General features: G+C 36.4%; 1 protein-coding gene across 3 annotated transcripts; it reads left to right on the top strand.

Moving 5' to 3' along the window:
* Skeletor (DM13 and DOMON_DOH domain-containing protein skeletor) lies at positions 1-23,033 on the top strand. Of its 3 annotated transcripts, none has more exons than XM_018503155.1 (14): positions 1-217; positions 6,056-6,193; positions 7,349-7,421; positions 7,619-7,727; positions 8,153-8,315; positions 8,949-9,208; positions 10,278-10,718; positions 11,996-12,095; positions 12,237-12,421; positions 12,861-13,160; positions 15,944-16,106; positions 16,636-16,829; positions 17,282-17,506; positions 20,561-23,033. In XM_018503155.1, exons 1-14 carry the CDS (start codon positions 1-3, stop codon positions 22,475-22,477), a joined length of 4,485 nt encoding a protein of 1,494 aa, XP_018358657.1. In that variant the 3' UTR covers positions 22,478-23,033. The 3 variants fall into 3 exon arrangements, with proteins under 3 accessions (XP_018358657.1, XP_018358656.1, XP_018358655.1); XM_018503154.1 differs by lacking the exon at positions 10,278-10,718 and having other exon boundaries at positions 116-217; positions 20,561-20,722; positions 21,111-21,216; XM_018503153.1 differs by lacking the exon at positions 10,278-10,718 and having other exon boundaries at positions 116-217.
* The last annotated feature ends 4,947 nt before the right edge of the window (positions 23,034-27,980 follow it).

Here is a 27,980-nt window from a genome sequence, read left to right as displayed (position 1 = left end):
ATGAGAGAAAGACAGAGAGAAAGGAACGGGAACGGTGAAGCAAGGCGAGCCGGTGATCGCGTAGTGGGACCAACAAAGTTACCTGGATCGACAACAGATACTTTTCTCGGCAGTAACCACCAAGACACCATGACGACACGATCACTCGCATCGTCCCCGACCCGACGACCGTCGACTGTCGGCCTAATCACTGTGCTCCTCCTTGTCACGGTGGCACGTAAGTGATCCTCTCTCGAGCTAACCATTAAATTTCGATTGACTTAATTGATTTTGAAAAAAAAAACAAAAAAACAAAAAAAAAACGAAAAACGTTCTGTCTTTCGACATTTGATAACCTGACTTAGCGGCACGGTCACGAAAGTTCATTGAGCTCCGATTTGATTGATGAATATACATATTTAGTGAAATCGCGGATTCGCGCCAATTTCGCGGACGAGATAAGTTTGGATGAAAAGATCTCACGATTGTTGCGAATTGTTTATATTATATTTTTGTTAATAAAAGTTTTAGTAAGTGAAAGTAATAGTAACCCAAACGACACAAAGTCTAAAATTGTGACATAAGATCTTTAAGTCGTTTTTTAGACGCAGTAAACGTCCCGATTTTAGACACTTTTTGTTGTCTGGGAAGTTTCTATTAAAAGTTTATTGGATTTATGTATTCATTAAATTTCTCACGCATCCAAATTATATACAATATATTCTCTAAAATTTTGAGAATAAATTGTCACTTTAAACAGTGAAATCTCACTCTAAATACTCTAAAAGATTGAAAATTGAGCCACTCTTTTTCAAGACTTTGAAGTGAGGTTCTATTTCAAAGACATTAGAATAACTTTTGTCGACCGCGATTTGAAACAATTGCAAGGAGAGTGAAATATCACGCTTGATTCTGCGACTCTCATTCCGTGGTTCATTAAGCGATGTCCTTGACGAAAAGTGAGGGGATTAAAGATCTCAGATTATCGTACAAGTTGTCGTTGGGATTATTATTATCTTCGCGCCAATGTGCTTGAAGTTACAAAACATAAATATAAAATTACGTAATGAATAATGTACCTTTACGTTGCCGTTGAGCTTCCATAAAGTCTACGATGGATTAAATTTACAAAATTTTAACTTGGAACTATCGCCGAGGAGCATTTCTATCGCATTATTCAAAGTAATCGGGATACTCGCACGCGATTTCGCAGGCTGTTTCCTTGTCCACTCTACTTACCGTCATCTTGCGGCTTCGCGTCCTAGGACGACTTCATGCTCCGTGTTTTTGCGCGCACCATTTTAGCGTTTTACTTTAGAAAGCAAAGAGAAATTATGTGGTGCTAACTTGCAATTAATAATCGCTTGATCTAAAAACCAATATTAGTATAATAGTTCGCCGGCTTTGTGTTCCGTAATGGAGAGAAAAAAAATGTGATTGATCGCGCGGAGAAATTCAGTTTTTTTCAAAACTGAAACACGGTCGTAACATTCTTATCGTAGAAATCTTAAAATTTGATTCGCGTGTCTTATAAATTTCAATGCTAGATTTTTTCAAACAGAAGTTAGAAAAGAAATATTTTGTTGGCAATTCAAAGATTCATATTAAGATCATATTAACGTGAAATAAATAGATAATATTAATATAATATAAAAAAATAGATAATAATATTAGAAGATTTTTACAAAACAATATTGCATTTAAAATGTAATATGACAGAAGATATCTTTTTCTAACGCGCCGATATACATATATGATATATGATTTTCAGAACGATACGCGGGAATCTAAGAGAGAAAGTTCCAATAAGATAATAATGATTATTAGCAATCGAAAAATGAGAAATTAAAATCGAATTGATCTCACTAGAATCTGCTGTTGAAATTTATTAATCCCGCAGAATTCTTATAGAATTCCAATCAGTTTCTGCATTCTAGAAATACATAACGATTCGTGTAAATAATATGAGACACGTGCGTGGGATTTATAAACTGAACGGATCTCAGATCTGTGTAAAACTGAATGGTAAAACTTGAGGATCTAAACGCGAAGAGATGACGGTGGCGGATGAAAACGAAAGGGCGATAACACCACGGAGCCACGGCGGGCCTCCTGACATTTCCAGGTTTCCAGGAGGTGAAAGTGGGAGCCGGATAACTGTAATTGGCCATCCGTATATAACACAAGTTCCGAGTCCGCAATGTCGTAATAGCGTCTACGAATAGTCGCCAAAATGTTCTTTGGCGCAACGCGAATAATCTCGTCTCGAGATACGATAATACTCGAGTCACACCGTTGTCTGATTGTGAAAGCTGCATCATTTGTTCCTAAACGTTACGGTCGTAACGTCTATTCCTTTATTATCGCAAAGAGTGGAAATCATGTCTATTTAAAAATGCATAATTGTTTCCTTCTCTACACTTTAAATATACAAAATGCGACAAATAAGAATAATTACAGTCTTAAAATTCGATCCCAGAAATTCGATTATTAAAGAATTAATAAATTATAAATAACGATAACATCATGATAATACATGATCTGTGCAAACCAAATCTGGGCTATAAAAATAAATAAATTGTAACATTTTATTTCTTTCTAAAAATTCTGCATATTTGCCGCATATGAAGATAGTCAAAGGTTATCGTGACATGAGAAATTTGTAAGGATATTGTAAACTTGTAATTTGCGCGATTTGCGGAAGTGATGATAGTATACTTTAGAATTTCTCTCGTTTCCTTTTTTTTGACTAATCAGCGCTATTATTCATTCGTGTATTGCTTCCACTTATTTAGACGCATTATCTTTAAAATTTAATGTTCTTCAGTTCTAAATTTAAATTCCTGAACATTTTGTCAATCACGCGAGTTACGTGTTGTCTTGATCAAGCGTTGCGGACACTGTATCGTTCTTGAACATTGTCTTTCTCTTATAATTTCTTTTAGTAATAATTTGTTTTTTCCAAACTGTTAAATGTCAGTTTCTATCAATGTACTTTAATGTCGGTTTAACGTTTTATCCAGTTCTAAGAATGAGGAAAAAATAAGAGAGAAATTAAACCAATATTATAACGTTAATTTGTATTACAATATAAGAATCATAAAAGAATAGTGCAAAATAGGCAGACTCTTAGCAAAGCTAAGATCGATTCGAGTTTCTAAAAGAGCGAATTGAACTTCGCTGTTGCGTGCTGAAGCTTTCAGGTGAGAGCGGCATTCGTTTCACGATACGCATATGGAACGAAGCAATGATACAACGTTCCCGCTTCGAGTCCTATCAATCCTAACCATCTCGAACGCGCTGTTGCTACGTTAGTAACATTCTGCAATCCGTATTCGTCGAATCCCTCGCGGAAACGCATGCAACCGCGCGACCTTGATTAATACGCGCACCACGCCAATCTTCGCCGTCCTGACGTTTCTGGATGGATGATGGCCAATTCCTACTAAGGAATTCTAACGGTGCCCGGGGCGAACGAAGGGTTCGATTTAACGAGGTATACCTCTACCGAGATATAGAGTCAACGTAAACCAGCGTGTCCGATCTTACGATCTGTCAATGAAAACACGCAGACTTCGCTTCGCAATTCGCATCACTTATACAGGGTGGACCATCTGAAGTGATCCAGTCAAATATCTCGAAAACTAGTAGGGATAGAGAAAAATGTTTCGTATGAAAAGTTTAGGGTTACATGGAACCCCTAGTTTTTCACCATGGGATGAGAAAGCTGGTTTCAAGCCCTTTACGAAACACTGGTTGTGGTCCACAATCCGCCCACTGGGGTCCGAGTTATGGACCATCAAAGTCATTGATGAACTACTCTTAGCGCTACCCAGGAACAACGACGTGGACGTGGTTCACGTTCTCTGTTCCCTTCGAGGTGCTTGATTTTTGTGAGTCCCCTTGCCTCTCACATGTGGGGTGCTTGAAAGAACGGTTTTGCACATTGGTGAAGCATTTAAAAATAATTTAGCTAGATATATGGTATATACAAATCTGAAAATTATTCTGTTTGACTATTAAAATAATTATACAAGACTCTCAAATTGATTGGTAGAATGTCGAAACTTTTTCCAACTCATCTCGCTTGAGATTCCAACGTAATTATTTTGATGATCTAATAACATTATTTTTAGAAATTTTCAAATACTTTAGCGAAATATTGTTCTTTTCGTGCGAGTTGTTTTGTTTTTGTATTTTCTCGTATTTTTATATATCTTCGCTTACGATGCTTATTCACCTTATCCTCGTTTTGGAAGATGAAAACCTGAGAAAATCTGAGAGATTGAAACGAGTTTTCGAGTTATTTGAATTCGTTTCAATATGAATGTGAAAATACATAACGTTCCGTGCCATTTGCTAGCAAAATAATTTCTTGGGGGTTCGAAAGTAAGAAAGAAATCAAATTGGGAAAAAAAGTAGGAAGAAACGCTAATCGTGACTGTTCTGGGCGAACCACGTCGACGCATCTTTGCCGCGCGAACGCGACCGCGACCGCAAGCGATTCGCTCCGTAGAAACTGGCAGGAGAAACCGGAATGCGTTTCGCGCGGAACCCAGTTTTGCGTACGGGAGCGGTAGCGATCTATACCGAGCGGCTCAATCAATCGTTCTTGACAATTTATTCGCGAAGTCGAGAAGTTATACCGCGCCGCGGTTACCGTTATATCCATCGTACCGTACTTGGGAGCGAGTCTATCAGCTGGCCCGGCCGTACAAATGGGAGATGTACCATAGTTCTAACGAACCCAACAAACCCGTGTACACGCGTATATTATTATACGCGGTTACCGGTTCTATTCTATCTCTGCCACGATTTCCCGCAGACGGCTGTCATCGTCCTAGATGATAAGACGTAGCTGAATATGGCAGGCCTAGAAAGAGATATAGGAACAATATATGGGTAGATTATATATTTCTGTGTTTATATATATATAAAACTCTCTCTCTCTCTCTCTTCTAAAACAAAATTCAACCAATAGGATGATAGTAGAAAGAGAGTTTTGTATAATTACATTTCTTTTCGGATTTGTCAAGCTGAAAGAAGCTCAAAGAGCTTGATTTCGCCACATGCTCCGTTCAATACTTGATGGGTGCTTTCCATTTGGTGATACACGTCGATACAAATGTTTTTCTATCTTTGTTACTCTCTCTGAATGTTAAGAAAGATAAAATGATGTTTGTGTCGCTATGTAAAATGACTTGTATCATTAAATGTAAAGCACTATGTGTCGGTCACGCTGAAAATGCTTTGAAGCATTCTTTAATTGGTCAATTCGTAAAATTCTTTCTTCTGATTGGTCAACGAAGTATTTGCAGCGTTAAGTAGATGACACCCGATGTGAATGATACTTAAATATGGATATACATTCGCATCTTTTTACCGTACAGAAGAATGCGTTTCCACGGTCGGGAATTAGACGCGCAAACCGAGAGTTACGTCAAGGTCGATGAAGTTTGCCTGGCTATTGACCAGTAATTCACCGCATTAAAGCATACTTCCGCGCTTTGTCATTTCTCACTGCTTCGCGACTCTGTATAACTAGTTTTCTAAAAATACCCACCGTTATTTGTTGGGCTTTCAGACGGAGTCTGATATGTGAGGGAATATTTCGAACGCGAGACATTTTTCTACACGCAAAAGATGTAACAGAATAAAATCACGCTTCTGTGACTTTTTTCCTTATGTGCAAGACAGACACGCAGGTATAGGCAAAAGTAGTCTTTCTTTTCCCAGTAATCGGATGCGCATAATGTCACGTAACTCGATAAGTGGTCAATCGATTATTCAGTTGCAACGTTATTGTACCGTAATTGTTATTTATTTCGCTGCACACAATTATGTTAATTCCCCGCAGTTTATCACTTACTGTATTTGAATAATCGTCCGGATGCAGAACGCAAAACAAACGGTCGAATGTATTCAACGAGCTTTGATAAAGACATTGGAAGCTATTGCTAGAGTATGAAATCGTATTCTGTTTCGTGTGATTTCTTATTCCGAGTAACACATAATTATTCCACCGTTTATACTAGTTACTTAATGGTAATTGTGATTATGAATTTCCTTTTGGCAGAAATATGCAGCGGAGCATATTACGGAAAACTGATCGGTAAGCTGTCTGAACTTCAACATGGCGTGAGCGGTGAGGTTTATGCTGTCGACGCAAGGACGCTATTTATCAAGGATTTCACCTACGATGGCGAAGGTCCAGGTTGGTACATCGCGTTGCAGCGCGGATTAATCTCTTCTCTCTCTGTAATCAATCATACGGAAGCGAATTATCTTGCCTGTCATCGTCAGTTATTCAACTGAAGAAATATTTTTTATTATTCGAATTTTAATATCGAGTAATTCATGCGTTAATTCTTATACGATTGCGATACGGAATAATTAAGCTGATGTTAGAGACATGATTTAGAATAACGCATTCCTATAATTTTGATAATATTTTGAAGCTATTAGAAAATCGAAATACAAGTAAACTTTAATTTTATAAATTATAAGGAATCGTAGGCTTTAATTGAAATTAATCGCGAACAAAGGATAATGCTAATTACGAGACGACACAGATTGATCGTGTGTGAATTGCGCATATTACTTAGATAAACATCGAATAAACGTTTCAACTCTTTTTTGGGTCATCTTCAATACTAAACTTAATTAACAATTGTATAATTAGTATAATTAATTAATATATTAAAGCCTCTTATGAGCAGAATACATCGTACAATCAAATAAACATAAAAGCAAGTAGTGCATAGTCAATTTTGAACTTTGTGAAGTAGTTTCACACAATGATAGTCAGGCAGATAAATAACATTTCGTAAAGCACTAGCTTAGAATATTATAAAGCCAATTTTCACAGTATGTACCAAAAAATTAAATTTTTAATATTTTAACAGTTCAAAGAATGACGATCTCATAAAAATCGTTTTTAATTTCAATAAGTATAAAATATGAATGAAATGTAAGACGGATGTCTTCTGATTATGTCGCACGGATGTTTTCCGATTATCTCTGAGTTGTGAAAAAATTGCGAGAAAACTTTCCCTCGGCCTGATAGGCTGACCGCGATCGACTTTTCTGCCGGAAAAACTTTCCCAAATCTCTCTGGCACGCGCGTTCGTGACGTGTTAATAAACTGCTCGAGTAAACTACTCCGTTCTCCATTAATGGGATATATCTAGATGTTTATTAGAGCTTCACAGTTTGAAACCGTGTTACATGTGTTTGATATCTTAACGTTTAAACGAAACCGTTCGTCGTCATTGATGGCAGAAATTTGTTGTGTAAATTTTCTCTACCAGTATTGTTAAAGAAGTTTTGATCGCGATAAGATTAATGATAAGAGTGTCGGTCTTTTTAGCTGCCTTCTTTTACGCTGGAAACAGCAAGGGTCCGGGCAACAACGGATTCCGAGTACGAGACGAACGCGGAACGTAAGTGAAGCCGATAATATCGTTCTGTCTCTCTCTCTCTCTCAATTTCCGATAACTTCTATCAATTAAATGTAATTTAGTAAATCATATCATTATCATTCTAACAGCTTACAATTGTCGAGTGAAACCTTTGTCGATTTTTAAGCGATTGTTCTTCCTCGATTATCGACACATTAATTTCTCCTTTCGTCCAACAGCACGAACCTCCTTAAACGGTATCGGAAGAAGGACATCACGCTGACCTTACCGGACGGCAAGACCTTGAACAACATTAAATGGTTTTCGGTCTGGTGCGACGAATTCTCGGTAAGTAACGGATGTACGATCGTGACCTTGGATCGCGCGATATCGGTTATACTTGCTCGTCCACGGGAAACCGGTGTCATTTTCTCGAACTACAACTTTCACACTCGTGCGGACTTAACGGCCGCCTGAATCCGCGTGTCAAGTGAATGGGAGACGGCATGCGTAACTTGATGAAGCACCACACGCGGTCACCGCGGGCTTTGCCGTACGCGTCCGGGACAGAACTCTTAACAGGATCTCTCTCTAAACTCGAATTTTTTTATCTCTTAGATACATTACATCTTATTTTGTCATTGAAAGAAAATCACTACTTTCCCTTTTCTACATAGCTCTCCGAGAGACATCATAAAAAAACGTCCATATTCTAAGCACATTCTAAAAACTTCCCTTAGATCATGTTTGGCGAAAGAATCGTTTCTGTTTAGGTGAACTTTGGCGATGTCAGGATTCCGCGAGGCTTCGATTACCCGAAACCACAGAAACTGAAGGCATTGAGTGGCATACACGGCGTCAGTTCGGAGCCAGTTGTTATCGTGGACGCACAGACTCTTCTCATACCCAGTTTCAGTTATGACGGGGAAGCACCTGGCAAGTCTCTCTTTTTTCCGTCAATAACATATAATTTTAGTCCTTAACATTAATGATAAGTTACTGTCGCAACATTTGTGTAATGGTTGATGTTTTATGCAAAATTTTATCAGGAATTCATTATGTCCGAACTCCTCTTTTTGTACAGTTTGTTGGATCCTCGCCACGATGCAAATTTATCTCTTTAGCTTTTCGCGGACCTGTTTAAAAAAAACAACTCACAAATATCACGGATTCGCGTTATGTAAGGTTCCGCACAATAGAAAAAATATTCGGAGAGAATATATAATTAAGTAAATATTAAAAATTAAAGAAATAAAAAAAATTAAGAAGAAATAAACGTAACGCACGATGGATTGTTTGATCTCTATATTTTTTATTCTGTAACATTTAATATTTACTCCTGTTTCTATTCTCTAAATTCTTTGAAGTAAAATCTCACTCTAGAGACTGAAAATTGATTCAGTCTTGGAAAAGAGTAGTTCAATTTTCAGTCTTTAAGAGTGAAATTTAATTTTTTAAAATGAGATTCACTCTAAAAGTTCTACAGAGTAATATTTTATCCATTGTGTCCGGGGCCTAAGACTTCCGTCGAAGATCGACAAGTGACGAATATAAAACTATATTTTGCAGATGCCAAATTCTGGGTAGGCGCCGGTCCGACCCCTTCATCGCAGGGTATTCGGGTGCCCGATGAGAATGGAAAGGAGCAACCTTTGCGTCGTTACGATCGTAAAACAATCGTGCTGACGTTGCCAGCTGATCTGACAGTTCACCAGCTTGGTCACTTTGGGGTATGGTGTGAAGCCTTTGCCGTGGACTTCGGCCACGTGCAGATCCCGCATAGCTTGAATATACCGCCGTCCCTCAAGATGCTGGGGGTTTCGCCACAGGTATGTGTCAAATGTATTTCTTACAGTCAGTATCTGATTATAGAAGGGAGAATGGGATAATAGAGGGACAGTAGAGAATTAATATAACAAAGAGGACTTCCAAAATTCAAAAATTAATATTAAAGACAAAGTAGGTACTAGAAGTCAATGCAAAAATTGATATTATTTTCCTTACAGTATACTGAAAAAAAATTTGTGAAATTTGAATAAATATTTGTTTAGATAATACCAATGGAACCATTTGCTTACAGAAAATAAATATTTATTCGATTTAACAAATGATACTTAGATTTAAGTTTAATTTTTTTTAATTGAACAAATATTTATTTATTTACTATAAATAAATGGTTTTATTGGTACTATCTAAATAAATATTTATTCAAATTTCGTGAATTTTTTCAATATATATTTAATTTTAATAAAAGTATTTGAATGTTTCGGCCTTTATCAGTACACAATAATAAACTTTGTCTTTAATATTAACGTTTACAGTAGAAAAGTATTATGATTAATTAACACGTAGCTCACGCACTGTGATGCTTTACTTTACTTAGAATGCACATAATGATCACGTAGCGATCCAAAATCAGCGGTATTATTTTGATTTCTTTTTTCCGACTACTACTTGACTACTACAACGAAGTAACTCTGACCAAACTGACAGCATGAGAACGCTATCAACTTCGCTCGCTAAGGACATTCGATGTTACTCCTATTTTTAACGACGGCATAGTCCTTTAATCTTTATATTTAATTAACAACAAGTATGTATCGAATTTGCGTCTCTTCTACACCTTATCGTTTAACACTTAGATGTTTATGTGAACACGATGTGTTTGGAAATAAATTTAAAGAAAATGAGGTGGACACACACGAACAGTTTCACTCGAGAAAACGTGACTCTGACTTACGAGCCAATTTGGCAAATATTTCAAGGTAGCTTCCTCTCCCGCGATTTTCCTATTGAAGCCTTTCATTCCGCTCGTTAAGCGCGAGCTGCATAAATCTCCAGTCTCTCGCAAATCTCTGCTCATGGATAAAAAACCCTGTCTCTGTCCTTGTGTTGCAGAACGTGCATCGCGGAGGGCAGGGACAGTTGGGAACGTTAACAAGTGCATACGAGATCTCCTCTTTCGCTTCCTCATCACCTTCCCCCCTCGCTATCTTCCCTTCGTTCGCGAGCTCGCTCTCGCAACAGCAACAACGACCGACGACCTATCGGCCGCTCCTCCGTCGGGACGATCAGGTCCAAGTAGTTGAAGCCGTGGATCCTCCGATACCCACGCAGGCGGAGGACCTTCGTCAGGCGCAGTCCCCCGCCTACGCATCCGCCGCTGATGTCGCGGGCTATCAGGAGCAATTATATCGCACGGCCGACGTAGCGTCGCCGACATCGTCCCAGTATCATCCTCAACCGTCGCCGCGATCGCGCACCCGTCTGGCCGAACCGCAACAAAATTCGTACGCGAGGCTCTTGCATTTCCAAGGCGACAGGAGAATCGACTCGTTCGTGCGTTACTAATCGCGTGACATGTTCTCTAAAACTTTTAGAGTGAATCTCATTCCGAAGAGTGAAAATTCTCTCTTACAGATTGAGAAAATTGAACCGCTCTTTTTCGCGATTAGCTCAATTTTTACTATTTAGAGTGAGATTCCACTCCAAAGAATTTAGAGAGAATCTATCGATCAGACATGCCCGATCTCTTCTTACGCGCCCCGGTCTTTTGTTCTGTGCAAAAAGATGTTCCTCGTTCCTCTCTTGCGCGCCTTTTTGTTACGACAAAATTCCGACCTTTTGGAAAACTACGAATTTTCCGGCACGCATCTCCAAGTTTCATCATGTTGTTTTAAAGAGCGATATTTTAATATATCATTTTACCGATTACAATTACTACATCACTTTGCTTTGTATAATAGGCAGGTTTTTTTAAATTCATCGATTAATCAATCGCATTATGTGCAAATGCAGCTTTATTGCTACGTAAAAACTGCATTTGCGCATAATGCGATTGAATTAAAAAATTCGTTTTATCTCAAACTATTATTATATATACTTTTATTTTTCCCTTCAAATTGGGGGAGAATTATTTACAGCAGTTTCTCGTACATATCCTGCTTCGTAAATGTACACCAGAATTTGGATAACTACAATGTAGCTAGAAGAATGAGGAATTTCTTAGATGTCCATTTTTGCTTTAATTAATATCTTATATGTATAAAAATTTCTTATATAAAAACGTACTCTCTGGAGAGTCTCGAATTTTTTTTTACGTATGTATATACCTACATACATATATATATATACACACATATACGGTTCACGCGCGCATGTGTGTACTATATTTTTGATATTTTTGTACTTATTTTCTATATACACATTATGTATTATACATCAAATAAAAATATTTTTTACAATTCTGAGCTTTGCATATATCCCCAAGCATAATCTCAACAAATAATAACTGCATCTATTAATTACAATAACATTATCCCACGTCTTTAATTTTCTTGTTGCTCTAAAGAGTTGTTCTCGCGTGAAAGTTAAACGGAGCGTAAATAAATGAATACATAAAATAAAAGAAAGCGAGAGAGAGAGAGAGAGAGAGAGAGAGAGAGAGAGAGAGAGAGAGAGAGAGAGAGGTGCGCAGTATTCATTAAAGTACCGATTAACTTGACGAGAACGACTTTACAAAAAAAAAATAGTCTGTAATGTCGGGTAAATTATCGATAAATTTAGTTCCGCTTGAATGCGCATTAGCGGATAAAGATTGGACGATGTAATTTCAGTCGAAACTTAACTGCGAGGTTCTCGAGGACAGCTTAGCTTTCGAGGTGCGATGGGCCGTGGCCGGAGATAGCATTGTCATCCAACTGGTCGCGAAGTTAGGTAAATATAGACAGCGTTGAAAGAGCCGTGGCTTCGACAACGGGCGAAGAAATGTTTGAAAAGTACGAAAGGAGCCGAGAGAAGACGTCTAACGTTAATGATCTCTAACGTGAATCTCTAAAGATCGAATTGTTACGACAGATGCCGGACAGTACATGTCCTTCGGATTGTCCGCCGACACGGAGAAGAGCATGATGGTCCCTGGGGATGTCACCGTGGCCTGGGTCGACAAGCAGACCCTGCAGGGATACGCCATCGATTACTTCCTGAACGCGAAGTCTCAGTGCTCGGGACGTCGTGGTAGCTGCCCAGACATACGCATACAGGTATTTCCAAGGAACACACAAAAGTCAACGAATCAAATATCAAAACGACTTTATTTTGATTCCTATCGTCAAATTTTGTAACAAAAAGAAATCATCATTTTGACTTTTATGACAACAAAATCAAAGTCATTTTGACTTTCCCTTGGTGTGTTCCTTATATGTTAAATAAATAAAAGGTCAAATGCGCTTAATATATTCGTATCAAAGAGATTGAGGTTGAATTTGATTAATCAAAGCAAAATTTACTAAACTTGATATTGGTTTTCTCTCTCCAGATTAGTCAATTTCAATTTCAATTTCTAGTCTGATACGAGCATAAAACTTTGACTTATAAGATACCACAATTATCCGGAAACAATTTGATTCTCCTTGAAATGTACTATTAAGATACACTATCCACGAGTTATCTCCCACAGCGAAGTGACTCATTCTTCCGCAGGAGAACACGGACTCGGTGCGGTTGTTGAACGCGGCGATGGTGAATGGCTACAGCATCGTCACGTACCAGAGACCGCTGAAGGCCAGTGACGAATTGGACCTACCGATACTGACGAACGGATCGCAAGCAATAATCTGGGCCATCGGGCCGCTAAACGATCGACAGGAAGTCAGTTTCCACAGCCACTATCTGAAGACCGATCGGTTCATCGAGTTCGGCAGACCGCCCGCATGGAATTGCCCCATGCCGGATCAGGAGCTTTCTTATGGTGATGCTAACGAGACAGCAAGCAATAATCAAGTAAGCATTAAAGCGTAATCAAGCATAATTAACACGTTGAAATTAAAATAATTATTCGTGACCGGTGCTTCACTTTCAATGGCACTTTAGTGAATGTTTGGTGCTGTCGAAATTTTTTAAAATTGTTTTACTAAGATAAACGTATCAGTGTCCGGACATGTACCTATGTCCGGACACTTACACAAAATTTATTATTATTAATCTTAAATGCTTCTTTTATTATTGTATTATAATTTAATTACATTAAAAAATTACAATTAAATTATAATATTACATTTTATAAAAAGCGTATTTTTTTTGAGATCATTATTAACTTAATCATTATTAACTTGAATAAATAAAGTGTTATGTAAATGTCCGGATATAGGTACATATTACATGTCCAGTCACTGGGACTGGACAGTACCTATGTCACCTGGACAGTTACACGAAACTTTATTTATTTAAATTAATATTAATCTCAAATGCCTTTTACCTTAAAGACCAATTTAAATTAGTTGTCTTTTGTTATTAAACATCTATTTATATTAATATTTCTCCCATCAGCATACTAATTTTCTAATTGTGGTCGGACACTGAGACAATTATGTCCCAGTGTCCGATCGACTCTTCGGCTACTAGTACATTGATGCATTCTATTACTTATTTAAATATTTTAATTAATAATTGTTATAAATGTGAGTTCAAATAATTTTTGCTTAAGGGAGTCTTGAGTTTTCAAATGAATACAAATATTTATATTAAAAACCTTTCTGATATTATAAATTGTATTATTTATGACAACCTATACGCTTAAACGTCCGGCTATTGGTATGTTTATCTTAAACAATAAATTTTGAATGCCATAAAGTAATTAGATAATAATTAAAGTAAAAAGGATTTGCCACATTACTTTTTTATAGGAATATATCTCATTTAATAATATTACACAATAATTTTATCATTATATTCTTATGATAATGAAAATTCTACCGTGGAGTAACACGATAAGTTAAACTCACTTGGGTCAATTCTAAGCAGAAAAAAAATCGTAAACTTCGTAACGTGTTCTCGTAAAACTTGTAAGAACTTATGACTAGTATTCTAATTTTACGCGTGTGTATCGTAAGATGATTATTCGTAAATATAAGCACTTAAAAATTCTTACCAGTCTTACAGGAATATGTTACGAGCCTTACGATTCTGCTTAGAATTTAGGCATAAGTAACATGTCAATTGTCATACGTTAAAGTCGCGCCAAGCAGCAAAACAGGGCATCCTGACCAATCCAAAGCAAAATTGCCCTAATTAAGACAATAATGACTAAATTTCGACCTAAAATATGTCATAAAAGTAATATTATATTTGAGGTTTTCTTCGCAGGTAAAAAATTACCTAATTTCAACATATTAATGTTTTCAAAGTCCATTTGCGTTTAAAGTGTTCTTGATAGGTAAAAAATTACTTAATTTTGATCTAGTAAATTCTCTCAGAATCTGGTAATGATTAATAAGTTTCTGAGGTTATAAATTACCTAATATCGAACTGTATTTATGCCTTCAAAGTCGAATAGACTTTTAAGTTGTCAAAATAAGGTAATTATTGACTTACTCTGATATAACAAAATCGAACACAGTTTGATCGATATATCGGATTTCAACTTTGAAATCAATCTAACCAAAATAACGATTTTGAACTTAGAAGTTGGATATTGGTCGAAATTACCTATTAGTCACGAAAATGTCTTGAAAATCTATTAACTTAAAAGTCGAAATGTCCTAAAAAGGTAAATTTACCCACAAAGTAAAAATATTTGGGCATTTAGTCTTCCTAATAGAGAAATTCAACTTATGGGTCGAAAATATAAGTATATTTGACTATTAGGTCTAAAAATATTAAATACGCTGTAATGTTATCGTCGCCATAGAAGAATAACTATAACCTACATTATTCTATATTCTTAAAATCATTTATTTCACATTATCTATTTCTTCTATCTTAGAAAGTAAGCAATATTTTTAATCATTTCCAACCTACAAATCAGGGAACAACTCTATTAATTTGCTAAATGTAAAATATTAAATTAACAAATAATTAATAATAAGTAATAATATTTCAAAAGTTTCTCTTTTTATGGCGCGTTTATTTTAATAATTTAAAATAAAAATCTATACAGAAAATTTTCATTCGCATTTGTATTTACGTCATATGCCACGCGAAAATCATCTTAGAAACTGCGAACTAATGACGGTACTGCTTATACAAATATCACATTTGATGACTGTTTTCCTTCATCTTTACGTATAGAATCATGGAATATATTATGCAGCGTTGCCACTCGCATGTGTTCTCAAAAGAAAAGAAACAAGATCATCCGCGTTAAAAGGAAGACCGCAAGACGTGGTTGTAATTAAGTTTAATTTAGGACACAATTAGTATGAAATTACCAAAATATTACCAATACTCGATCTCCTACTAGTCCATTTGACCAAATCGAACTATGACCTATTGGGCAAAATGCCTTCCATTACCTAATTAATACTATTAAATTACCGTCTTTTCATTCCCCACTTACGTCAGATCGACGTAGATTTGACGTTCATTAGGTCAGGTCTAACAGACTTTCGGACCTATCTGGAGGTCAATTGAACGTATTTTCGACTAATTTTGCTGCTTGGGGCAGTTTAGAGTCAAAGTTTAATTGAGTTAGGGGTAAATCATTTGTATCATATTGGTGCATAACAAAACAATATTATTTATATTTCGGCATGTCGTACTATTTTTTGGAAAATGCATTGAAATAGCTCGCCACGAGAAGGCCGCAACGTGTACCGGCGACTCCTGCACCGGCTCCTACGAATGACGCTTGGGAGATACCACCGATTCAATGTTACGAGCCGGAAGACGGTATTTTCTACGCACAAATGGGACCCACCGGAGGAAAACACGGCTACCCGGCTATTACTGGTAATAAATCGTAGCGATTAATGTAACATTGGGGTATCGTCTCCTAATTCAAATCCAGAAACTTTATTCCGCGTAATACGATATGCAAAATTGCATGTGTATCGCTGCATTGAACTATCACCAGCAAGAAAATCTGTTCTTGAAATAAATATAAATACAATTCACAAATTGAAATAACTATTACAGTCGGCAAAGTCGACAAAATTTCAGCAAATTTCTCCCGACACAAAATTTCGTTAATAATTTTACAAAACAATTTCAATCGACACCGCTTTCATAAACACTTGAAGTTTGATTAGTGTACTTTACTTTTCATGTAGAAAGTAAAAGTACATATGGATTTTATTTCTTTTTGCGATCTTCATCACGTAGTTTTGGAAATTTAGGGCACATTTAAACTTTCGCGAAGCTAATCAAAATTCGCATGGCACTCAATCTGCGAAATGCTCGCGAGAAAGTCCTTGCACAAATCACAAGAAAGCCGCATCGTATCTATACTCCAAACCGGTCTCCGCTTCACTTTCTCCAGGTCACGTTGGTTGGGGGATCTCTTGGTATATCAATGGATTACTGATACCTGTGATTAATGTGGTGCGGGGCAGGAGATATACTTTTGTCGTGGAAGGCGGTTCAGATCCCGATGCTCCGGCGCGTTATCATCCATTCTACATCACAGATGACCCGATAGGCGGGTATTATCACAAAACAGCTGAGGAGAAAGCGGTAAATCGTCTTGCATGCAAAATATTTTTGAAAATAAGAATATCAATTCTGCCAAAATGTAGATTCGATATATATATATATATATATATATATATAGATATAGGTATATTTGTTATTTCCGCAAAGGCAAGTGGCTGAAGGAAGGTACACGTTGCCGAGTAACTTCAATCGAATCTCGCTATCGTTATCTAATTATCTAATGCCCGTTCCACCAATAATGTAGATTAATTTTAATCTCAATGCAATTTATTCCTTCATCTTTTTCTAGATATAACAATTAGAAAAAGATAAAGAATAAATTGAACCGAGATTAAAGTTAATCTAATTAATCTCATTAATAAAAATGAACATAAGCAGCGTACTTGACGAAGAATGCGCGAGTACGTATAAAATATTATAGAACCTGATAACACGCGAGTGGTACATGGCTGTTCACTCTTTGATCTTGACAGAAAGTAAAGATATTCGCGGGTGTACGTCGACAACGCGGCAAGATCATCCCCACCGGCGTAGGTCGCCTCTGCAACTGGGTGCCGGATCAGAACCAACCACCCGCGGATGATTTCGCGTCCTTCGGTGCTTATCAGCGTACCCTGACTCTCGAATGCGACCACGGCGAGCCAGGCTTCGTAGAGTGGACGCCCGATGAGAATACCCCCGACACGGTGTATTATCAGGTAATCTGTGTTCATACGTGGTACACATCTGAACGTGTAAATGACAACACGAGAAAAATACCAGAGCGCCCTCGACACTGTCGGGACACGATCGAACACTTACTCTGTCTAAAACTTTTAAAATTTCCCCCGATGAAAATTTTTCTCAGAATTTTTCGTATTATTTTTCAGAATTTCTATATAATTTAATAACTTTCTCACATTTTTTATACGAATTGAAACACTCCTCAGAAAATCTACATCTTTTCTCAGAATTTTCCATGTGTGTTAATTACGAAATATCGTAAAATTTCTAAGATTTTTTGTAGGGTAAGTTCGGGTGAGATGGGACAACGGGTGAGATGGGACACTTCAATTTTCAGCTGCTTTAACGTGCGCATTCCCGCTAATAACTGCATAGGATATTAAAGTTTTATACATTAATGAAAATTCATCCACTCCCGTCGTCAATTTTCTATTGTGTTCAAAATTATTAAGAGTTATTTTTTGGTCGGGTGAGATGGGACAGGCATAAATTTTTGTAATTATTTTTTGGAAATTATTTTTCCTTCAAGCCAAGTGGTTAATATATTTAGTTTCCATACGAAAGGATCGAAGCATTTGGACCTCGGAGAAGGTATGTATATGACTATTGCGCTCAGTTCATGCTCAGGTTACGCACAAGTTGATGTCCCATCTCACCCGCCATATTCGGGTGAGATGGGACATTTTTTGGCGGGTGAGTTGGGACAGTGCCAAGTTCATTGGAAACGATTTTTTCGACTATTTATAATGATTATATCATCAAATTGTACATTTTAACCCTATTTGAAAGTGAATAAGACACATTCGATATACTATATTGAGAGAAATATGAAGAAATCATTTTTCTAATGATAGTAGTAGTAATAGTAATGAATTAACCAGTATTTCTTTACTACTTGTACACGTATGGGTAGGAATGGTATCTCTCGACATTCGACGCGCGACACTACACATTTTTTCCGTGTACCGAAGGTCGCACGTACGTGTTACTGGGAGCGCGGAACTTGTGTGCCAGGTATTTGTTTACCTACATTTGTTACATTCCTCGCTTCAATAACATAATTATCACTTTTCTCGTATTCCTTAGTATTCAATTTTCTTTGAACAAGCAACGCACGTTCAGGAAAAAAGAGGTCGAAAAAGAAAAACTAAAGTAGCGCCCACGAAATCGGCTAAAGTGTCGAAAATCGTACAGATTTGTGAGTTTTGATTGGTTTTTTTTACGTTATTTCACATGTTTTGCGTTAAAGTAATACAAAATTGAATAAAATTGTTTATTTTTCTCGTTTTGGTTATTACTAATAAATTAGTTCAACAAAACACTACTTTTGTTTCATTTTTTGATGGTGTCCCATCTCACCCGTCGTGTCCCATCTCACCCGACAATTTTTCATTTTTTTTCAAATGTACTTTGACGGATGAAAAACAGCGAAAAATATTTCATAAATCGTGTAATCCTATGGTTTAGATATGAAATAAACATAATATACACTATATATTTATGATAGTTTAGCGTGTGCGGTATGAGAAATGATTTTCCAAAAAGTGTCCCATCTCACTCGAACTTACCCTAAGTATAATTTCTGATAAAATGTTATAAAATTTAAAAAATTTAAAAATATTTTTAAAAAATTATGGGATGAGAAATTTTAGAATTCACTTGTATGAAAAATTCTGAGAGAAGATGTAAACTTTCTGAATATTTCTGAGTATTTCTGAAAAATGTTCCAATTTGTATAAAAATTATGAGAAAAATTTTCATCAGGGTCACTCTAAAGAATGAAATCTCATTGTTAAAGATTGAAAATTGAGCCACTTTTTTAAAAAGAAAGATTGATTCAGTTTTCACTCTTTAAAATGAAAATTCCATTCCAAAGAATTTAGACAGTAAACATGGATATTTACATGACTCGATTTACGTCGAAGTTATAACATTGATGTTAGGAAACTAGCCAATCACAGTCATTCCATTCTTCAGAGGAATAGCTATAATTGGCCAGTTTTACAACATCGATATTATAACTTCGGCGTAAATCGAGCCATATAAACGTAATCATGGTTTCTGGTTTCGCAAACCAGAAAGTAAACCGAAGTTTACTAGGAAGTACTCTGTAACTATTGTTTTGTAGTTCGGCACAGACAATTTTCGTGCCTGTGCACCGTAGTTTCGCGTGAGCGTTTTAGTTTTTCTCACCACACAGGAATCACAAGACAGTTTGTTAGTTAAGCGTTTATTATAGTTTCACATTAAGTATTTACCACAGTTTCGCATTAAGCGTTTATTACACGTAACAATTATCCTTTTGACACACGATAAAATACGACGATATGACCCAGATATGGATCGCACTCGCGTGGCAACGCCTTGGGGCCGTAGCCCTGAGCCGACTCGTGGTTACGCTTAATTGAGGAAGACACCCTGAGCTCTCTTAGAGCAGCGCCTAGGGAATGTCCCCTTGACCCACGGAGGACCAGCAACAACGTCATCGCCTCGAATAGCGTTCTTTTTGTTCTCACAGAGAACAGACGGACTTTTCGCATCGTTGTATACCAAATCGCTTACTTCGATTACTTCGAAAGACTGAGTATTCAGAAAACTCTGTGTGGATATTCCGCGAGGCCCGATCCCCTCTGATCCCCGCCGAACATATCCGAATTCGATTGGACCGGCGATCTAGAGGATAGAGATATCGCGGTCTCGCTTTTCGGCGCGGATGTAAGACAAGAGCGGAATTTTTGATGACACGGCAAAGTTAAGATCACAAGCGCTGCATCCCTCTTTCTTCCCGCTAACTCGCTCGTAATGATGATGATGATGATGTGCGTGTGTGTGTGTGTGTGTGTGCAAGAACCGTCTTTTTTTCGCATGTGTGGTGCACCACCTTTCTAGTCTACGCATAACACTAATTATAAGCCTCGATATAGATATATTGATATTCGCTCGCCGCGGTTGTACCTATACTTATACATATCTTATAAATAGATCTTTAATTTTGCACGATCGAGATTCTGCATGCTTTTTGTTTTTAGTGCTTCACGCATCGTTACCTAGGCTGGAAGATCAATGTCCTCGACAACTGCGACGTCAGCGAGGCGTCACCGGCGGCCAGCGAGAAGCGCGAGGTGTTCACGGAACCGGACCAGGGTCAACAGGACCTGGAGTACGGCGCTAGTATTTCCGTGCCGAGCAAGGTAACGCCAACGGCGGAGTTCCTTCATCAACAGCATGCCCATCATTCTCATCGCGAATACGGCCACCGTTACCCTCATCATCATTCGACGACTAACAGCAAGTTAAGCGTCTCGCATCCTCAGCTACTAACGAACGCCAATAACAATTACGATCGCTTGCAATCATCATCATCGTCCGAAAGCTCATACGAGGCACGTCCGAGGGACGCGCAACGCGTTGACGAGGAGATCCTGCCGCAGCAGAAGCAGCAGAAGTCGCAGCAACACCGATCGGCCACGATCGTTCATGAATCGCCATCATCTCTTCACGCTGGAACTCATGTCACAGAGCTCGCGCGGGAGATTCAGCATACCGCCACTAACCAGGAATTGTCTAACCTCGTTGCAGATCACCAACGACCATCACTGAGTCATGGGACAAGGTTGCCCTACGTAACAGCGGCCATCAGCAACACCCAGCTACCGTTCTCCCGAGCGCCGCATCATTACGCGAGCAATTATCATCACTACGTGCGTCATCAGTTTCCTTCGCCTCCTTCTCGTTATTATCATCAGCTCGAACCACCGAGGACCCAACTGATGATTATCCGCCGGCCGGTGACATTAACGCGCCGTCCAATGTTGCAGACATTACAGCAGGCCGCCAATATGATAACCACGGGCGCGTTATCGTTGCCATTTCCGTTCTCCTTCGGTTCATCATCCTCGCCACGGCCGATCCTTATCGAGCGCAAGAAATCCGTTTACCGACCGCCTGTCGCAATAGCAACGCTGAAGACGACGCCGAGAACGATGGCCGACAAGGCGTTGCTATCCGAGAAACTCACGGCAAAGATTGACACGAAGCAACGTACGAAATTCGAGGCAAAGATAGGATCGGATTCGGACATCACTGAGAATCACTTGGGTCCCTCCTGGAAGCTTTTGAAACCCGCGCGCAACACCGGCTTCAATCCCGATTCCATCGTCATCGAGAGCGGCTTTAAACCGATCATCAGAAATGTCTTTGACAAAGCGCCAGATGTAACACAGAAGAGAATGTGGCAGGACGGGCCGCTCAGAAAAAACGGGGATTATCGTACAATCGATGAGTTCTCGCCCGTTTTCGTACCGTCGCTGCCCATGACATCGTCCACGATCGACGGCGGCAGGAAGCGGAAGAAGAAGACACCTTCCACGCGTTCTCCGCCCCGTTTCGACGATCTCGACGACATGGAGATGGCGGCCGATCTCAAACTAGATACCTATTATCTGCCGCCAATTGGGAGGACTAGGCCGGAGGAATTGCCGTCACCTTCTTCCTCTGGTCTCCTAATCACCTACGATGGTAAGAAGCTGAGGGACTCCACTGGCCTGGCCAGGTCCATTTCCGATTCCGAGCATCATGCCAAAGGCCAATTGACCTCGGATATTCTTAGTAGAACACCGCAGTTCGGTAAGTTCCAGGGTGAGCTGCCGCCGCTGATCCCCGGAGAGATGCGTGCAAACGGCTCGACTCCTCTCTCCTATGGGAAGAAGAACCGTCTAGCGGCCGTCGATCTACCGCCGCGTCAACAATTACCGAAGACGAGCACGAGGCTGAAGCTGGTGGAGAGGTCGAAGAGATCGCCCCTGGACGTCGGTCGCACGATGTCCAGCGTAGACTTTCAGCATGAACATCGAGAACGCGACCGGATCGAAACGGTCAACGGTGGAATGCGCCTCGGCAATCTCGGATGGGTCGTTCTGATTGCGATTGCACGTCTCGCGATCTGAGAGATCGACGACCGACCTCGTGTCCTCCGACGAAGGCACGCCGTATCCTCGACGGGACGTCGGAAGGGATTGGAAGACGTTGATCGTCTTGAGCACGCCCGCGTGGCTCGCGACGACACACAGGATCGTTCGGGAATAGTAGACGATATACTCTCCAACTGCGTTAACACCGGGGAAGGCATTACTAACCACTGAGAAAAAACCACTGGTTTCCTATACAGTAGTACAATCCACCTGTCAAGCTCGCGTCTCGCATTTCTGGTACTCTGATCCGCCCTCGATCGTGTTCTTCGCGCGGCGGTCATTAGCCGCCGAATACTGATTTACGTTCCTTCCATTGAATTCGGACTTCCATTTCCAGACATTTTTATAGTATTCTTAGCTATTGTATTGTTTGGAAAAAGAAGTAGTATTTTATACGTTAATCTATGCACTCGTTTACTTTCTTGTTCCGATATTAACGGAATTATGTAATTTATGTGTCTGGCATCAAGATTGTAATTATATGTAGAGAGATTCTGTATGTAATTATTTAAAAAAAAAGGTTACATAAAATATAACGAAAATATGTAATAATAAAATATACGATGACAGACGTATACACATATATAGAATTGTTTTGAATATATTTAAACTCGAAAATTATGAAATCACGGAATTATGAAACTTTAAAATTACTAATTAAAATCTTAGATTTCGAGGAGAGCGTTTGCAATTCAAATGCGTAAAAATCCGTGGCAATATCCTGGAAACTGCAAGTTTATTTTTCTAATTGCAATAAATCTACATTTCCTGATATCGTGACATTAGATGCATAATGATAATTCATACAATTCTAAGGAAAGGAAAAGTTTACAATTAAACCAGATAGAAAAATAGACGCGTGAAAACCTGATCGAGTTTCAAAAACGCCGGCTTACAACTGGTGCAGGAGGCGTTTGCAGCAACAGGTACTTGTTGAATTTTGCTGGCATATTTTTAATGTAAATAAGTTAAAATATTTGTTAATAAAGGTAATCTCGACACATAGTTGTCTCAAGTTGTTGTGTGCACTGCCCTGCTTCTAGACGCAATCGAGAAAAGCTCGATCTATGGATTCTACTTCAAAATAATAAGCAAACTTCCGATAAACTTTATTCTTTGCTTCATTTAAATTAGACTTTAATAAAATTTATAATTTAGAACAAAATTTAATTTTAGATAAATAATGAAGAATTAAATATTAAAAGAATGTAAAATTGAATACTGATATATATGGTATATATCATACACATTTCTCTAAATAAATTTAACTCGAAGAACGTATAATAAAATGCCGTTTTCGTTAGGTAAATTTTTTAAATAATTTTAAATAAATTTTTTGTTGTGGTATATTCTATCGCAGATTTGGTAATACTTGTATAAGATGAAACAATCGCAAATATGATATTAAGCAATATTTTATTGTATATAATAAAAAAACAAGTCTTACAAAACGATCAACATGCAACTAGTGTGTACACAACGTTAATATTATTATAGTATACGAGAAAAACCGATAAAAGCCACTTGTCTCGAATTATAATTAAAAAAAAGGATAATTTGTATGATCTCTAACTATGCTAATCTTCATTTATTCTCTATTGTATGTAAATTTACGATAATTCGTACTTTTACGGGATGTTCAAGTAGGGATTTTAATATATTTCATCTATAAGAAGAAACGATAAAAAATTCTACAGATATAAACATTATTTTCCAAAGTTTCATTAATTTTACCGCTGCAAAAATATGAGCATAAAACACACACGTATACATCCATGTCCGCACGCACTGCTGCATGTTTAGCGTTCACGAGCATAAAATGTACATTCCGTAATTTTGCGTAATTATGCAATTACAATGTCGATATTGATAATATCTTTTCGCGAGAGAATAATTTTAAATTAGCAATCTCCATCGACTAAGCTTCAAACCAGTTACCGTTAGGATATTGCATTATCAGACAACAAAACGATGATATAATGCCACAAGTATTTGTAATAATGTATATATATAGACTTTCGATTATTACATTAAAGATTTTCTATAATTTCCTAGTTCGTTAAAAAAAATTTAATGATCATTCCAATAAAAGTAACCATAAAAGAAAAGATATTCTTTATGGTAAACAAACAAAATATAAAATAAAGGCAGCTTTAAATTTCATCATAAATAATTCAAAAAAACAAGTTTTTAAACGTATTTTATAAAGTTTTTTCAAATAGAATAATGACGTGTAAAAAACTCTTCGACTCTATTTCGACGTATGTTACAAAAAATATGTAAAAATAATGAATGCAATTTCTCGTTGTCGACATGACAATCTGATATACGACGTCGGTGACTGATCCAAAACTTAGAGGTCTGTATATATATATATATATATATATATATATACACACGAACGTAATTCGTATCGAATAGTTAAACGGTAAAACACTTTAAACGCGGAGAAATTATTATTCTTAATAACACGATCAGCAACGCATATATATTTACACATGTTTATATATATTACAGGATATGCTATCCTTCATTAATTATACAAGTCTAATAATAAGACAGGTTTGAACACTCGGTTAATTATTTTTCTACGATTTTAAATAATGTACAGATTTTTATACACCCAGTCATATTACCTCGGTGAGAAAATTTATCTTTATAAATGATCGATAGTTTTTTTCTATACATATAGTATTGTAGATTACTACTGCGCTATTGCATATGTATGACAGTTGATTAATTTCATGTTTTATCGCGTATTTGTAATTCGATTAGATGCCTTTTTTATCGATATGTTATACTGCATCCTCGACAAAAATCGACAGAAAAGCATGTTCTGATTAATAAACATTCACTGAGAGAAATGTTTGGTATTTGTACCTATAATTACATATTACTATAATTATGATTATTACTGCTATAATAATAGCAACAGTTACTATGTATATAGTTCTAACAACAAATATACATATAGTTGGCAACCTAAAATGGCTATTTATATATATATATAGTTATAGTTATTATAACCATAAAATAGTTGAAATTACCATAAAAATGATTCAAATGACTATAATTTTTTAGTTATATTTTGGGACAATCATGAAAAATATGGTTGTCTCAAAATATAACTATAAAATTATAGTCACTTGAATCATTTTTATGATAATTTCAACTATTTTATGGTTATAATGATTATAATTATTATAATTATGGTCATTTTAGATTGCCAACTATGTACATTTGTTGCTAGAACATATGCATCGTTACTGTTATTATTATTATAGCAGTAATAATCATAATTATAGTAATATATATAATTATAGTTACAAATACAGAATATTTTTCTCTCAGTGTTACTTTGTTTAAATTTTGATTTACAAAAGTACTATAAATACTAAATATCTTATAACATTGTTATAATATATTGAAACATCACTTTCTTTTGATGAAAATTTGAATATAACTAAGATACATAATATGAAAATTGTAATGAAAACTGATCAGAGAAAAGCACATTTTTTCAACATATTTTTGCAGAGTTTCAGTATACACAGTTTTGAATTTGACTTAATAATCTTCAAATTCTTTAAAAAATGTCACTATTTTATAGCGCTATGTTATCAAACATGTTATATGTCAATTTAACATAATATAATTGTGAATCTTCATTTATTATAATTTATTAATGTATGTTTGCGAGACAGACAGCAATATCGGACAGGTATAATGTGTGAAAAAGAAATGAGAAAGGATGTTCCGCATTTTCTACTATATTAGTAACTTTTATTAGACAAACCAAAATTCTGACGACTTAATAAAGTTACAAAATGCCAATTTCTAAAAATATGATCAAAAAACTTGTTACATATTTAGACATTGCGTGAAGCTTAATATTTACAACACAATCAGTCGTTGTATTTTTCATATTGGTACACACACACACACACACACACACGCGCGCGCGCGCGCGTAAATACATGTATATGTATATAATATATATATATATATGTGTATACCCATATGTGCGTGCATTCTTCATACACAAGTGGCACTTATTTGATTAAAAATTTGTCCCGAAGGAGATAAGTAGTTTCCTAATAAACTGTGCGTCAGACGAGCAGACATGGAAATTTTATTTTATCCTTCCCCGTAAAGGAAGTAAAAAAACATTCGGTATCTCTGCAATATATTGTATAACAAATAAAAAATATATTTCCTTTTTTTTATCAATTAGAGACAGCTGATATAAATATTCATTATATGAATACTTATATTACTTGTCTATACCGTACATTACATTCCTATAAGTAGTTTTCTGAATAGTTAATGCTAATAAATAAGGAAAGTAGTTCTTTTAAAAGGATTTTTAACTGATACATACTCTTATGTCCAATATATTTTTGAAAACATAAGATATTCTAAATTGGTAGATAGACAAGTTTCTGCGCAATTTACTGATAAAATTATAAAAAAGCTAGATATTTTTTTATGTGGAGATACAAAAACATATTTAAAGAATTCATATGATATCCATAAACAAAAACATATTTAAAGAATTCACGTGATATCCATAAACGAAAATATATTTAAAGAATTCACGTGATATTTATAAACAAACTAAAGAAATTAAAGCTCATTGATCCAGAGAATAGTTTTCTCCACGAGATAATTTTATTAAATAATCATTTTTTATACATGAAAATGATCTATATTGATGCATTAGCATGTACAGATTTAATTATTCAAACTATGATTTATATATATATTATATATACATGAATGGTATATTTGATGGTTTTGGAAATAAAACTTTTGATATTTTGCGCTTTATATTTGTAGATTATAAACGCATGCGTTTAAGTTTTTAAACAAAATTGTTCAAAACAATGTGCTATAAAACAAATTATTTGCAAGTCAAATAAATATGCAGGATTAGTAAACATATTCCATCGTGTTTTATGCGAAAAGATAAAATCGCCATGAATAAAGAAAAATACTTTTACCCTTTGTTCGAATAACTAAACAAAAATAAATTATGAAAAAAGTTAACCTGATATAAGCAATAATACCGAGAAATTGATCACGTTATTAATATGGTCGTAAGGACACAATTAATATTTTTTGTCCATTTTCATCAGTCATATGATTATTATCATGTTTAATTTTAATAAGCGATGAGATTTTATAATTGTTCATTTAATTCAAACGTTCTATCATGTGTACGTATGAATCACACTGTCGAGAATTACACGGATATGTAATTAAAACATAGTGAGAACTTTTCTTTTCTTTTGAATTCTAAATATAAAATAAATATTGCAAAACTTTATCTCCTCTTACGATAGAAAGTATAATTAAGTAGTAGAAAATGTGGAACCGTATACATATCTATACATGTGTATATCACCATGTTGATATAATATATATTAAATAACATTCATTCAAAAGATATATATATATATATATATATATAAAGTAA

Source organism: Trachymyrmex cornetzi, unplaced genomic scaffold, assembly GCF_001594075.2.
Source record: "Trachymyrmex cornetzi isolate Tcor2-1 unplaced genomic scaffold, Tcor1.1 scaffold1559, whole genome shotgun sequence".
Taxonomy (NCBI): Eukaryota; Metazoa; Arthropoda; class Insecta; order Hymenoptera; family Formicidae; genus Trachymyrmex; species Trachymyrmex cornetzi.
The sequence above is the reverse complement of the archived record's forward strand: the minus strand, read 5'-3'. Positions and strand labels throughout refer to the sequence as shown.